This window comes from Nerophis ophidion, linkage group LG07 (assembly GCF_033978795.1).
Source record: "Nerophis ophidion isolate RoL-2023_Sa linkage group LG07, RoL_Noph_v1.0, whole genome shotgun sequence".
Taxonomy (NCBI): Eukaryota; Metazoa; Chordata; class Actinopteri; order Syngnathiformes; family Syngnathidae; genus Nerophis; species Nerophis ophidion.
Window position 1 is genome coordinate 70,224,821 of NC_084617.1, and position 15,672 is coordinate 70,240,492.

At 40.0% G+C, this 15,672-nt stretch overlaps 1 protein-coding gene across 1 annotated transcript in view; it reads right to left on the reverse strand.

Moving 5' to 3' along the window:
* The window catches only part of atp2a2a (ATPase sarcoplasmic/endoplasmic reticulum Ca2+ transporting 2a), a 98,698-nt gene that overhangs the window by 6,312 nt on the left and 76,714 nt on the right, over nt 1-15,672 (reverse strand). Inside the window, exons 16-20 of the mRNA XM_061907016.1 lie at nt 12,724-12,926; nt 12,566-12,651; nt 12,356-12,489; nt 12,163-12,280; nt 4,652-4,772 (exon numbers count right to left, since the gene is read on the reverse strand). Coding sequence (XP_061763000.1) covers nt 4,652-4,772; nt 12,163-12,280; nt 12,356-12,489; nt 12,566-12,651; nt 12,724-12,926 — 662 coding nt within the window. The remainder of the gene's footprint in view (nt 1-4,651; nt 4,773-12,162; nt 12,281-12,355; nt 12,490-12,565; nt 12,652-12,723; nt 12,927-15,672) is intronic.

The following is a 15,672-nucleotide window of genomic DNA, read 5'->3' on the forward strand; positions in this document are numbered from 1 at the left end:
GGTGGCACTGGGAGCAGGTGGGTAAAGTCTTGCCCAAGGACACAACAGCAGCGACTAGGATGGCGGAAGCGGGGATCGAACCTCGAACCCTCAAGTTGCTGGCACGGCCACTACACACACGCCCCAAGTAACAATGATTGTCACACACACAAACACACACTAGGTGTGGTGAAATGTGTCCACTGCATTTGACTCATCCTCTTGTTCACCCACTGGGAGGTGAGGGGAGCAGTGAGCAGCAGCGGTGGCCACGCCCAGAAATAATTTTAGGGTGATTTAACCCCCAATTTACAACCCTTGATGCTGAGTGCCAAGCAGGGAGGTAACGGGTCCCATTTTTATAGTCTTTGGTATGACTCGGCCGGGGTTCGACCTGCATTATATTGGTTTTAACGAGGTGACAACATAGAAGTGAGGTTTGGACATCCTTGCTCCGACGTGGAAGAGAAGAAAACAAACAGCAGTGAGGTAGCCGCGCTCCGCCTAGTGCAGGAAAGACAAGTACCGACTCTTCCGTCAACTTACACCGCAAAAAGTGGATGAAGATGAAATATGTGAAATCAAGGTGCTCCTTTTTCCACTTCCGAGACTCAAACTCTTACCAGGCACTAAATACAATACTGGATGTACAGTTAAAGTACTCAAAATACTTTATACGCGCATTAAAAGTACTCAAAATACTTTATACGCGCATTAAAAGTACTTACAATACTTTATACGTGCATTAAAAGTACTTACAATACTTTATATGCGCATTAAAAGTACTTAAAATACTTTATACGCGCATTAAAAGTACTTAAAATACTTTATACGCGCATTAAAAGTACTTAAAATACTTTATACGCGCATTAAAAGTACTTACAATACTTTATACGCGCATTAAAAGTACTTACAATACTTTATACGCGCATTAAAAGTACTTACAATACTTTATACGCACATTAAAAGTACTTACAATACTTTATACGCACATTAAAAGTACTTAAAATACTTTATACGTGCATTAAAAGTACTTAAAATACTTTATACGCGCATTAAAAGTACTTAAAATACTTTATACGCGCATTTAAAGTACTTAAAATACTTTATACGCGCATTAAAAGTACTTAAAATACTTTATACGCGCATTAAAAGTACTTAAAATACTTCATACGCGCATTAAAAGTACTTAAAATACTTTATACGCACATTAAAAGTACTTACAATACTTTATGTGCACATTAAAAGTACTTACAATACTTTATACGCGCATTAAAAGTACTTACAATACTCTATGTGCACATTAAAAGTACTTAAAATACTTTATATGCACATTAAACGTACTTACAATACTTTATACGCACATTAAAAGTACTTACAATACTTTATACGCACATTAAAAGTACTTACAATACCTTATGTGCACATTAAAAGTACTTACAATACTTTATACGCGCATTAAAAGTACTTACAATACTTTATACGCACATTAAAAGTACTTACAATACTTTATGTGCACATTAAAAGTACTTACAATACTTTATACGCACATTAAAAGTACTTACAATACTTTATACGCACATTAAAAGTACTTACAATACTTTATGTGCACATTAAAAGTACTTACAATACTTTATGTGCACATTAAAAGTACTTAAAATACTTTATACGCACATTAAAAGTACTTACAATACTTTACACGCACATTAAAAGTACTTACAATACTTTATATGCACATTAAAAGTACTTACAATACTTTATGTGCACAGTAAAAGTACTTACAATACTTTATACGCGCATTAAAAGTACTTACAATACTTTATACGCACATTAAAAGTACTTACAATACTTTATACGCACATTAAAAGTACTTACAATACTTTATACGCGCATTAAAAGTACTTACAATACTTTATACGCACATTAAAAGTACTTACAATACTTTATACGCACATTAAAAGTACTTACAATACTTTGTGTACATTAAAAGTACTTACAATACTTTATACGCACATTAAAAGTACTTACAATACTTAATACGCACATTAAAAGTACTTACAATACTTTATGTTATTGTTACAAAGTGTGAGAATGGACGTTTTGTATGAAAGTTTTGGGGGTAAGCGGCGGTTAATTTTTGATAAAAGCACAAATCCGCTGAACACGCAATTGTCAGAATTATTGTACTTAAGTTATCACAAAACTTTGTGTTTCAATCAATTCCCGGCGAGCAGGCAATAGCTGTCTTTAATCCCACCAAGCAGGCTTGGAAAACGCCGCTGTGTAGGATGGGAAGCAACATGGAGGTGTCCTGTTTCTTTCGTGTATTGTAATCCACAGAAAGATGTTGTCTTGACTCGAAAACTACAAAGTGTAGAGGAAGCAGGACCCGACTACCCTCCAGGGACCTTTTTCTTTGAACTCTTGTAATTAAAAGGCAATGGCTGTTTACGACCCCGCGTCCCTTAGAAACAGCTGTGAACTGTTGTAATTAAAAGGCAATGGCTGTTTACCACCCTCGGACCCTTAGAAACAGCTGTTGCCATCTAACCAGGGAAAGTCCAAACAAAAGGCGTAAAATCTTTCACCAGAGCGTGTTGGGAGACTGAACAAGAGTACAGCCCGGGCATCTCTCCTCAATTGAGCCAAATTTAATTCTGTCTCTGTTTAATTCCTTGCTTCTTGTCTGTTTAATAGATGTCATCAGTGTTTGAACCTGACAGCGAGCAAGTGAAGTGAATTATATTTATATAGCGCTTTACATAGTGAAACCCAATATCTAAGTTGCATTTAAAGCAGTGTGGGTGGCACTGGGAGCAGGTGGGTAAAGTGTCTTGCCCAAGGACACAACAACAGTGACTAGGATGGCGGAAGGCAATGGCTGTTTACAACCCCGCCTCCCTTAGAAACAGCTGTTGCCATGTAATCAGGGAAAGTCCAAATAAAAGGCGTAAAATCTTTCGCCAGAGCGTGTTGGGAGACTGAACAAGAGTACAGCCCAGACGTCTCTCCTCAATTGAGCCATATTTAATTCTGTCTGTTTAATTCCTTGCTTCTTGTCTGTTTAATAGATGTCATCGGTGTTTGAACCTGACAGCGAGCAAGTGAAGTGAATTATATTTATATAGAGCTTTACATAGTGAAACCCAATATCTAAGTTACATTTAGAGCAGTGTGGGTGGCACTGGGAGCAGGCTGGTAAAGTGTCTTGCCTAAGGACACAACAACAGTGACTAGGATGGCGGAAGGTGATGGCTGTTTACGACCCCGCGTCCCTTAGAATCAGCTGTTGCCATGTAATCAGGGAAAGTCCAAATAAAAGGCGGGAAATATTTCGCCAGAGCGTGTTGGGAGACTGAACAAGAGTACAGCCCAGACGTCTCTCCTCAATTGAGCCAAATTTAATTCTGTCTGTTTAATTCCTTGCTTCTTGTCTGTTTAATAGATGTCATCAGTGTTTGAACCTGACAGCGAGCAAGTGAAGTGAATTATATTTATATAACGCTTTACATAGTGAAACCCAATATCTAAGTTACATTTAAACCAGTGTGGGTGGCACTGGGAGCAGGTGGGTAAAGTGTCTTGCCTAAGGACACAACGGCAGCGACTAGGATGGAGGAAGGCGTTGGCTGTTTACGACCTCGCGTCCCTTAGAAACAGCTGTTGCCATGTAACCAGGGAAAGTCCAAATAAAAGGCGCGTTGGGAGACTGAACAAGAGTACAGCCCATGCGTCTCTCCTCAATTGAGCCAAATTTAATTCTGTCTCTGTTTAATTCTTTGCTTCTTGTCTGTTTAATAGATGTCATCAGCGAGCAAACATAATGAAGCCAACAAAACGTTCGGACGGAAATATTACCATTGGATCCCAAACTACACGTTTAAGATTGGCAATGATAAATGTACCTGGTAAGAAAAAGTAATATATTTTTTTTTAATAGGGCTGTCAGAATGAACGAGTTAACTCATGTGATGAATGTAAATAAAACCGGACGTGCTCTTGAGTGAACGAACTTTAGATAAAACGGTTCCCAAGTTTTGTGCGGATAAATGTTGTGCATTTAAGTGAAACCTTTGAAAAGGTTCCTGGATGACATTCTGACAATAAAATGGCGTTTATAAATACAAAAACTGGGGTCTTGAGCACATTTCAATGATGCAAGCGAGTGTGTGATTCTTCCAACTGACATTTGACAGCCCTCATTTTTAGTCCAACGAGCACTTTTGACCTTGATTTCAGATATCATTTGTACTTTTAACAGTGTGTTACACTTATTATTGTCCCCAGAGACATGTCAAATAAAAAAAAAAACATAAATGGCGTCAATTCTCTACATTCGAACGTAGCATCCGGGTGGGCAGAATGTGCTCAAATGAAGTTAAACCTGACGTCGCCGCGACGAAACCGCCAGACTTTCCTCTCAGCCTAAAAATGCATTTGTCAAAATGTCCTAAAACGTGAAATAGGCGTCCACCAGGTGAGGATGGAGTGTGGGTTAGAAGTGTGTTAATGTCCAGAGTGCAGGTCAGTCAGGGCCACGGCACGTTAGTGTCGGTGCTGTAGATCCACAGCAAGAGTGGCAGGGAGACGGCCACAAAGGGCCAGGAGATGCCCTCGGCGCATGCAGGCAGCCCACGGCCTTTGTGGCCGCTCGGCGTCTCCGGCGCTTTACCCAAGTCCGAATAGTTCCTGGCCGCCAGCTTCAGCAGCTCGTCCAGCAGGATGACGGGAATGGAGATCTTCAGCACCATCATCCACTGGGTGGTGTCCAGCGGGGTGATCTGGAAGATGACCTGTGGGGCACGAGATCATGTGACCTTTATATCCCGGAGTGTGTCGAACTAACAAAACCATGAAGGACAACGCGTGCAAACTTATTGAAAAGCACATTTTGTAAGATCTAAAACACTGTGAAAAAGGTTTGATTCAAACTATTAAACTTCTGGACTTCCAATGCCGTGATTCTTTATAACATCAGCATAAAACTTACCGACCATTCTTCTAATAGAGTGGTGTGCTGTAAAAGGCTTGGTCAAGTGAAATTAGTCAAACACAACAATGGCAGCTGTGAATAACTATATATCAACAGACTTATGATGTCTTTAACCTCTTAAAGGGGAACATTATCACCAAACCTATGCAAGCGTCAATATATACCTTGATGTTGCAGAAAAAAGACCATGGATTTTTTTAACCGATTTCCGAACTCTAAATGGGCGAATTTTGGCAAATTAAACGCCTTTCTGTTTATCGGTCTTTTAGCGTGACGTCACCGAGGTAACACACCCGCCATTTTCATTTTCACATTACAAACACCGGGTCTCAGCTCTGTTATTTTCCGTCTTTTCGGAACCTTGGAGACATCATGCCTCGTCGGTGTGTTGTCGGAGGGTGTAACAACACTAACAGGGAGGGATTCAAGTTGCACCACTGGCAAGAAATCTGCAACCAGACCCCCATTGAATGTACCAAAGTTTCTTCACATTTGAGCGGCGATGCTAAGACAGACATGGCACAGAGATGTATGGATAACCTGCAAATACATTTGCAACGATTAAGTCAACGAAATCACAAAGGTGAGTTTTGTTGATGTTGTTGACTTATGTGCTAATCAGACATATTTGGTCGCAGCATGACTGCCAGCTAATCGATGCTAACATGCTACGCTAATCGATGCCATTATGCTATTTACGCTAGCTGTATGTACATTTGAAACTAGATACCCACATTTAATGCGAAACAAACACTTACCAATCGACGGATTTAAGTTGCTCCAGTGTCACAAGATGCGAAAGTCCTGATCGTTTGGTCCGCACATTTTACCGGCGATGCTAATAAGGCAGCCATGCTATGGGCCACTTCATTAGGTACACCCATGCTATGGCCGAATAGCGTCAATAGCTATTTGCTCAATAGCTTCAATTTCGTTTTCGCTATCTGCCTCCATACTCCAACCATCTGTTTCAATACATGCGTAATCTGTTGAATCGCTTAAGCCGCTGAAATCCGAGTCTGAATCCGAGCTAATGTCGCTATATCTTGCTGTGGTATTCCCATTGTTTGTTTACATTGGCAGCACTGTGTGACGTCACAGGGAAATGGACAGTCGCATCGCAAATAGCGAAAATCAAGAACTTTAAAGCTTTTTTTAGTGATATTCCGGGAGGTGTAAAATTTTGAAAAAAACTTCGAAAAATAAAACAAGCCACTGGGAACTGATTTTGATTGTTTTTAACCCTTTTGAAATTGTGATAATGTTCCCCTTTAAAAGCCTACTGAAATGAGATTTTCTTATTTAAACGGGGATAGCAGGTCCATTCTGTGTGTCATACTTGATCATTTCGAGATAGTGCCATATTTTTGCTGAAAGGATTTAGTAGAGAACATCGACGATAAAGTTCGCAACTTTTGGTCGCTAATAAAAAAGTCTTGCCTGTACCGGAAGTAGCAGACGATGTGCGCGTGACGTCACGGGTTGTGGAGCTCCTCACATCTGAACATTGTTTACAATCATAGCCAGCAGTAGCTAGAGCTATTCGGGCCGAGAAAGCGACAATTTCCCCATTAATTTGAGCGAGGATCAAAGGTTCATGGATGAGGACATTAAGAGTGAAGTACAAAAAAAAAGGGCGATTTAGATGTTTTTAGACACATTTACTAGGATAATTCTGGAAAATCCCTTATCTGCTTATTGTGTTACTAGTGTCTTAGTGAGATTAAATAGTACCTGAAAGTCGGAGGGTGTGGACACGGGTGTCTTGACCGCCAGAGTCTCTGAGGGAAATTACGGCAGCTGCAGCAGGACAGAAGCTCCACTGATGTCTCCGGTAAGAGGCGACTTAATACCACAATTTTCTCACCGAAAACTGCCGGTTGACATGTAGTCGCGATCCATGTTCGCTTGACCGCTCTGATCCACAGTAAAGCTTCATCTTCGGGAATTTTAAACAAGGAAACACCTTGTGTTTGTGTGGCTAAAGGCTAAAAGCTTCCCACCTCCATCTTTCTACTTTGACTTCTCCATTATTAATTGAACAAATTGCAAAAGTTTCAGCAACACAGATGTCCAGAATACTGTGTAATTATGCGATTAAAGCAGACTACTTATAGCTTGGATCGGGCTGGAAAAAAATGTCCGCTACAACCTGAGACGTCAAACGCACACGTCATCATACCGCGACATTTTCAACACGACACTTCGCGGGAAATTTAAAATTGCAATTTAGTAAACTAAAAAGGCCGTATTGGCATGTGTTGCAATGTTAATATTTCATCATTGATATATAAACTATCAGACTGTGTGGTCGGTAGTAGTGGGTTTCAGTAGGCCTTTAAGGCCCAAGCTGATTTTTTTCATTTCCATTTGCGCTTATTGGACCCTAACTACAATAAAAACTAAAAATCATCTTTTGATATGATGTACTTAAGTTCATAAGTACACAAATGTGTACTTTATGACATGCTTATCCTTATTTTTACACTTTTCCCCCCAAATCCAATTGTATGTTGTACTCTTCTGACACCACCGGATGGCAGTATAAGTGTCCACATAAGTGGCCATAAGTTAAGTGAATTATATTTATATAGCGCTTTTTCCTCAAGTGACTCAAAGCGCTTTTACGTAGTGAAACCCAATATCTAAGTTACATTTAAAGCAGTGTGAGTGGCACTGGGAGCAGGTGGGTAAAGTGTCTTGCCCAAGGACACAACGGCATTGATAGGATGGCAGAAGCGGGGATCAAACCTGCAACCCTCAAGTTGCTGGCACGGCCACTCTACCAACTGAGCTACACCCCAATTTAGTAGTGTACACAATTTTGGAAATAAGAGCTAAAAGGTGCTGTCCACACATGTGGCCACTTTAGAGCAGGGGTCACCAACCTTTTTGAAACCAAGAGCTACTTCTTGGGTACTGATTAATGCGAAGGGCTACCAGTTTGATACACACTTAAATAAATTGCCAGAAATAGCCAATTTGCTCAATTTACCTTTAATAAATAAATGTACATATATAAAAAAAATTGGTATTTCTGTCTGTCATTCCGTCTTACATTTTTTTTCCTTTCATGGAAGTTTTTTTTGTAGAGAATAAATTATGAAAAAAACACTTAATTGAATGGTTTAAAAGAGGAGAAATCACGAAAAAAAAATTTTTTAATTTTGAAACATTGTTTATCGTCAATTACGACTTTTTAAAATTCAAAATTCAACCGAAAAATATGAAAAGAAGAACTAGCTAATTAGAATCTTTTTGAAAAAATTACAAAAATTATTTATGGAACATCATCAGTAATTTTTCCTGATTAAGATTAATTTTAGATTTTTGATGACATGTTTTAAATAGTTTAAAATCCAATCTGCACTTTGTTAGAATATATAACAAATTGGACCAAGCTATATTTCTAACAAAGACAAATCATTATTTCTTATACATTTTCCAGAACAAAAATTTTAAAAGAAATTCAAAAAGACTTTGAAATAAGATTTAAATTTGATTCTACACATTTTCTAGATTTGACAGAATAATTATTTTGAATTTTAATCATAAGAAGTTTGAAGAAATATTTCACAAATATTCTTCGTCAAAAAAACAGTAGCTAAAATTACGAATTAAATTAAAATGTATTTATTATTCTTTACAATAAAAAATTTTTTTAATTACTTGAACATTGATTTAAATTGTCAGGAAAGAAGAGGAAGGAATTTAAAAGGTATGTGTTTAAAAATCCTAAAATAATTTTTAAGGTTGTATTTTTTCTGAAAGTTATAAGAAGCAAAGTAAAAAAATAAATGAATTTATTTAAACAAGTGAAGACCAAGTCTTTAAAATATTTTCTTGGATTTTCAAATTCTATTTGAGTTTTGTCTCTCTTAGAATTAAAAATGTCGAGCAAAGCGAGACCAGCTTGCTAGTAAATAAATACAATTTGAAAAAATATAGGCAGCTCACTGGTAAGTGCTGCTATTTGAGCTATTTTTAGAACAGGCCAGCGGGCGACTCATCTGGTCCTTACGGGCGACCTGGTGCCCGCTGGCACCGCGTTGGTGACCCCTGCTTTAGAGGTTAAAAACTGGAAAAATATAATTTCCTAAAACAAGATTTTACCAAGAAATATGATTTTTATACTCACACATTTTTAGTTTATTTTTCTTTTAAAAAACAATGATTTTGGTAAATTTCATATTTTACTGGTTTCCAATGGGTTCTCATTGCGTCCCGTTACCCGAATACAGTAATATTTATAAATGTTTTCGCCCTCTTTTTTTGCCCTTGTGTGCATTATCTTTTCCATCTGAGCTACTGTGTGGAACAATTTCCCTTCTGGATCATTAAAGTTTGTCTGAATCTAAAAAAACATGCTTACTGGAGGACATTTAGTTGACTGGCTGTCACACGTAAACATTCTCAGGTCCTGCTTGTATCGCAGCCTTTATTTCCCAGTAAACTAACACAATCCCATAGGGCTGTGAATCTTTGGGTGTCCCACGATTCGATTCAATATCGACTCTTGGGGTCACGATTTGATAATATATCGATTTTTTCGATTCGATTCGAGATTCAAAAACGATATTTTTCCGATTCAAAACGTTTCTGTATTCATTCAATACATAGGATTTCAGCAGGATGTACCCCAGTCTGCTGACATGCTAGCAGAGTGGTAGATTTAAAAAAAAAAAAAGCTTTTATAATTGTAAAGGACAATGTTTTATCAACTGAGTGCAATAATGTAAATTTGTTTTAACTATTAAACGAACCAAAAATATGACTTATTTTATCTTTGTGAAAACATTGGACACAGTGTGTTGTCAAGCTTATGAGATGCGATGCAAGTGTAAGCCACTGTGACACTATTGTTCTTTTTATTTATTTTTATAAATGTCTAATGATAATGTCAATGAGGGATTTTTAATCACTGCTATGCTGAAATTATAACTAATATTGATACTGTTGTTGATAATATTCATTTTTGTTTCTCTACTTTTGGTTTGTTCTGTGTCGTGTTTGTGTCTCCTCTCAATTGCTCTGTTTATTGCAGTTCTGAGTGTTGCTGGGTCAGGTTCGGTTTTGGAATTGGATTGCATTGTTATGGTATTGCTGTGTAGTGGTTTGTTGGATTGATTAAAAAAAAAATGAAAATGAAAAAAAATTATCGATTTTTAAAAAAAAAGAGAATCGATTTTGAATCGCACAACGTAAACGATTCGATTCGTATTTGAATACATTTTTTCCCACACCCCAACAATCCAACATGTTTTTGTTGTTGGACTCATATAGAATACCAATACCGGATCAGAACACAACTTCAAACAGAAAGCAAAGGTAAAATGTCCTGTTAATAATCTGGAGGAAAGGACAAGGGCTGTTTTTTTGGAATGGATTATAACATCAAAGTCGTGTTTTGAGGGTGATTTTGGCAATAAGCCTCAGGAGAGTGTGACATAATACAAACTGTTGTTGACATAAGCGACCTTGTTGACCTCCATGTGTCAGTTCCAAAGAGAAGACGACCTTTGATCTCGCTCTTTGAAGTTGAGCAGCAGTTCCTTTCCGGTTTGTATTGATTTGAACCTACGATCTGCTTTTGTAGAAACACAGAAGTTAAAGTGGAACGGCACTATTTTTATCTTTATTAGGGACGTTGTCCAACTCTTTATTACCGATGGCGATATATAAAGTGGTGGAATTAACACATTATTATGCCTAATTTTGTGGTGATGCATTAAACAATGTAACGAGGTTTTGCAATACTTGATCATTTGGCGATATTGCCATATTTTTGCTGAAAGGATTTAGTAGAGAACATCGACGATAAAGTTCTCAACTTTTGGTCGCTAATAAAAAAGCCTTGCCTGTACCGGAAGAAGCAGACGATGTGCGTGTGACGTCACGGGTTGTGGAGCTCCTCACATCTGAACATTGTTTACGATCATGGCCACCAGCAGCGAGAGCGATTCGGACCGAAAAAGCGACGATTTCCCCATTATTTTGAGCGAGGGTGAAAGATTCATGGATGAGGAAAGTGAGAGTGAAGAACTAGGAAAAAAAAACAACTATACAGTGTGAGCAATTCAGATGTTATTAGATAAATTTACTAGGATAATTCTGTAAAATCCCTTCTCTGCTTATTGTGTTAGTGTTTTAGTGAGATTATATGGTCGTACCTGTACAACCTGAAAGTCGGCCCCGCACCTTTCTTCAGCACCAGTCGACAGGTGGTGGCGATGCCCATCTCTGCCCTTCGCAAGGGACCCTCTTCGAAACACGATCTTTCGAAATGATCGCGGCATAATACACTGTACTTTGTGTGTGTGTGGTCCAATCCAACCGTGTTTGCTTGACCACTGTGTTCCATAGTAAAGCTTCACCGTCATCTTTCGGGAAAATCCCTAATCTGCTTATTGTGTTACTAGTGTATTAGTGAGATTATACGGTTGTACCTGTACAACCTGAAAGTCGGAGGGGTGTGGCGACCGCCAGTGTCTCCGAGGGAAGCCACGTTTCTCGACGCGGCAAGGCAACCGGGCTGAGATTTTTATTTTTTCCCCCCTCCTCCACGGTGGAAGCATCCGGCGGTCGGGGGCGGCCGGTGAGAGGAGGCAAGAGAGTCCGCAGCTGCCTCTTTGACAGGTGCAGGAGGAATGACGCGATTTCTCCGCTCATGTCTACGGTAAGAGCTGACTTATTGCCACCATTTTCTCACCGAAACCTGCCGGTTGACATGTGGTAGGGAACCATGTTCGCTTGACCGCTCTGTTCCATAGTAAAGCTTCACCGTCATCTTTCGGGAATGTAAACAATGAAACACCGGCTGTGTTTGTGTTGCTAAAGGCGGCCGCAATACACTGCTTCCCACCTACAGCTTTCTTCTTTGACGTCTCCATTTTTCATTGAACAAATTGCAAAAGATTCAGCAATACAGATGTCCAGAATACTGTGGAATTATGCGATGGAAACTGACGACTTATGCTGGAACAAAATGTCCTCTACATTGTGTGACGTCACACGTCATCATACTGAGATATTTCGGCGCAAAATTTAGAATTGCAATTTAGTAAACTAACCCGGCCGTATTGGCATGTGTTGCAATGTTAATATTTCATCATTGGTATATAAACTATCAGACTGCGTGGTCGGTAGTAGTGGCTTTCAGTAGGCCTTTAAGTGCTAGAAATGAGACTTACGGGCAGAGGCTCCACATAGAGGATGAGGAAATGAAGTGACATGGACAGGCAGATGGCACCCAGCAGCCAAATGTTCTCCCAGGGAGGCATCCTCAACAAGGACTGGTTCTCGGACAGGCTTTGAACACATGAAGGTTAGTCGGCTGTAAATGTCACTTCTCTCTCTCTCTCGCCACAAAAAATCTTTTTCTACCTGTTCAGAGCGTTGCACATCTCAATGGTAACGAGCACGGACAGGGCCATAGTCATGGGGTAGGGGGACTCAAACACCTCGCAGTCCAGGCCGTCAAAATCAGGATTGTCCGGGCCACACTGGAGGAAGTGACTCTGCAAAAGAGAACAATGAAGCGGTCAGCTGCAATTCTTGATTTAAGTGGAGGTATGCTGCGGTTGCCGCACTTACCAGCTGGTACAGAGTGATCTGGGGTCCATCTTCAGAGAGCGTAAACCACCAGGCTGCAGCCCCGACTGTAGCAGCCCCCACATACCCTGGCAGCAAAAAGCAACCACACCCATGATCTCCAAACGTATGATTTACCAAACGACATTAAAGACACTCACCGCCGATGGCCAGGTATCGGAAGAAGAGCCATCCAGAAATGAGGGGCTCTTTAGCGTTGCGAGGAGGCTTCTCCATGATGTCAAGGTCTGGTGGGTTGAAACCGAGGGCGGTGGCGGGCAGGCCGTCGGTCACCAGGTTGACCCAGAGCAGCTGGACTGGTATCAGGGCCTCGGGGAAGCCCAGTGCTGCAGTAAGGAAGATACTACAGAGAGAAGTTACATCAGTTACAAAACTTACACGCTGATGTGGGTGCAACATAAAAAACAAACTGCGCTAATAATACAAACCCCGTTTCCATACGAGTTGGGAAATTGTGTTAGATGTAAATATAAACAGAACACAATGATTTGCGAATAATTTTCAAACCATATTCAGTTGAATATGCTACAAAGACAACATATTTGATGTTCAAATTGATAAACATTTTTTTTGTGCAAATAATCATTAACTTTAGAATTTGATGCCAGCAACACGTGACAAAGAAGCTGGGAAAGGTGGCAATAAATACTGCTAAAGTTGAGGAATGCTCATCAAACACTTATTTGGAATATCCCACTGGCGTGCAGGCTAATTGGGAACAGGTGGGGTTAGAGATGCACGGTTTGCGGTCTCATCCGCAAAGTCCGCGGATAAACCGCGTGTCGGGTGGGTGACATGACGAAAAAATAGATTTTAATTAGATTCGGGCGGGTGGCGGTTGAATCATCCGGAAATAATTGATATACACGGTTCTGGGATCGGTATCCTTTGCCATTCAAAAAGCCATTTAAGACCCGTGTCACAAAGCGAAGAAGTCAATAGGAGACGCTAATATACTCTAGAATGACTACCGGCAGTCACCCAGATAATAAGTATTAGGGCGTGCTATGAAGTCATTGACTTTGTCGCCCTCTAAAGCATGTATGATCTGCTTGTCAGTCCAGCAACATGTGTGTGGTTTCCGCGGCAACACGCACACGACTGCAAGACATACTGGGTGACACAGAGATGATTGTGATATAAACAATTTTAACACTCTTAGTAATATGCGCCACACTGTGAAGCCACACCAAAGAAGATTGACAAACACATTTCGGGAGAACATCCTCACAGTAACACAACATAAACGCAACACAACAAATACCAAGAATCCTTTGTATCCATGACACTTCCTGACTATTTTATTCAATCCGCTAGCAGCAAACACCCCCCACCGTGCGTCGGTAAGGTGGGCGGGGTTGGGGGGCTCTGGGGTGTAAAATATATTCAGGTTGTGTCACGGATAGAAAGGATTCTGGGTATTTGTTGTGTTGCGTTTATGTTGTGTTACTGTGAGAATGTTCTCCCGAAATGTGTTTGTCAATCTTGTTTGGTGTGGCTTCACAGCGTGGCGCATATTAATAGATGTTAAAGTTGTTTATATCACAACCATCAGTGTACTCTGTGTCACCCAGTATGCCTTTCAATCTTGTACGTGTGATTGCGGAAGCTGCACACACACAACATGGTGCCAGACTAACAATCGGTGTGTACATGTTGTTGAAGGTGTCAAAGGCAATGGCTTCACAGCACGCCCATATTCTTGTCATCAGGATGAACGCCAATTGGTTAATCGCGAGAACTTTAGCGGCTCCAATTGTCTTCGTTACTCTGTGAAACGGGTTTAGACAGCTCTGTAAGTGGTAAAGGTGGCCAACCTCTGATGTATTTCAGCGGGTGGGTGGCGAGCGGATGAGTTTCTGATAAAATGTTGGTTCGGGTGGACGGCGGGTGGATGACGACTTTGGTGACGCGGTTGTGGATGATATAATTGCCTATCCGCGCATCTCTAGTAGGGGTGTAACGGTACGTGTATTCGTATTGAACCGTTTCAGTACGGGGGTTTTGGTTCAGTTTCGGAGGTGTACCGAACGAGTTTCCACACGGACATTTTAAGTTGCATACCACACGTTGTGTAAACAATGCACAACACAAGGTATGCTAGCAGCAACCGGGCTACGATAGACTGACCATACCTCCTCTTTTCAGTGGACATGTCCTCTTTTGCAGGGCTGTCCGGGTGGAGTTTCTTAAATGCCTCAAATGTCCGGCATTTTAAGTTAGGGTTGCGTGTATTTTCAATGTACGTTCAGGGTTAAGAAGGGGTTAAAAATAAAACAAATTGTGCACGCAGCAAAATTCCTGAGGGAGGGACAGGGATAGAGCAAGTGAGAGAGTTATGATAAACGCGCATGCGTCGCCAGGCTCTGCTTTTTACTCATATATTTATCAGATTTTATTTTTTATTTATCTAGCAGGGGTGTCAAAAGTGTGCCCCGGAGGCCATTTGCGGCCCACAGCTAATGTTTTAAAGGCCCATGGCACATTCCAAAAATACTATTAAAATAAACAAAAACATAACAAAAGTGAAATAAAAAAGCTTAAGAGTTAAATGTAATTTAGAAAAAGTTGCAACGTTTCAAAGCTGTTTTTTTTTCTTTCAAACTGTCATTGCTCAAAACATAATATTGAATCAAAATCAATGTTATTATGAATTATTGACCTATCCAAGGTTCCCATTACTTCACATCAAATATTCCACGAAGAAAAATATTTTTGGTGGAAGATTTTGCAAATTTGGTAAATAAATAACCCAAAAATTTATATTTTCTCGTTTTCTTACTGTAACGACGTACGTACTGAACCGAAATTTTTGTGTACCGTTACACCCCTAGGTGGGTGCCATGATTGGGTATAAAAACAGCTTCCCAAAAAATGCTGTCTTTCACAAGAAAGGATGGGGCGAGGTACACCCCTTTGTCCACAACTGTGTGAGCAAATAGTCAAACAGTTTAAGAACAACGTTTCTCAAAGTGCAATTGCAAGAAATGTAGGGATTTCAACATCTACGCTCCATAATATCATCAAAAGGTTCAGAGAATCTGGAGAAATCACCCCACACAATTTCCCAATTTAAATGGAAAGGGGTT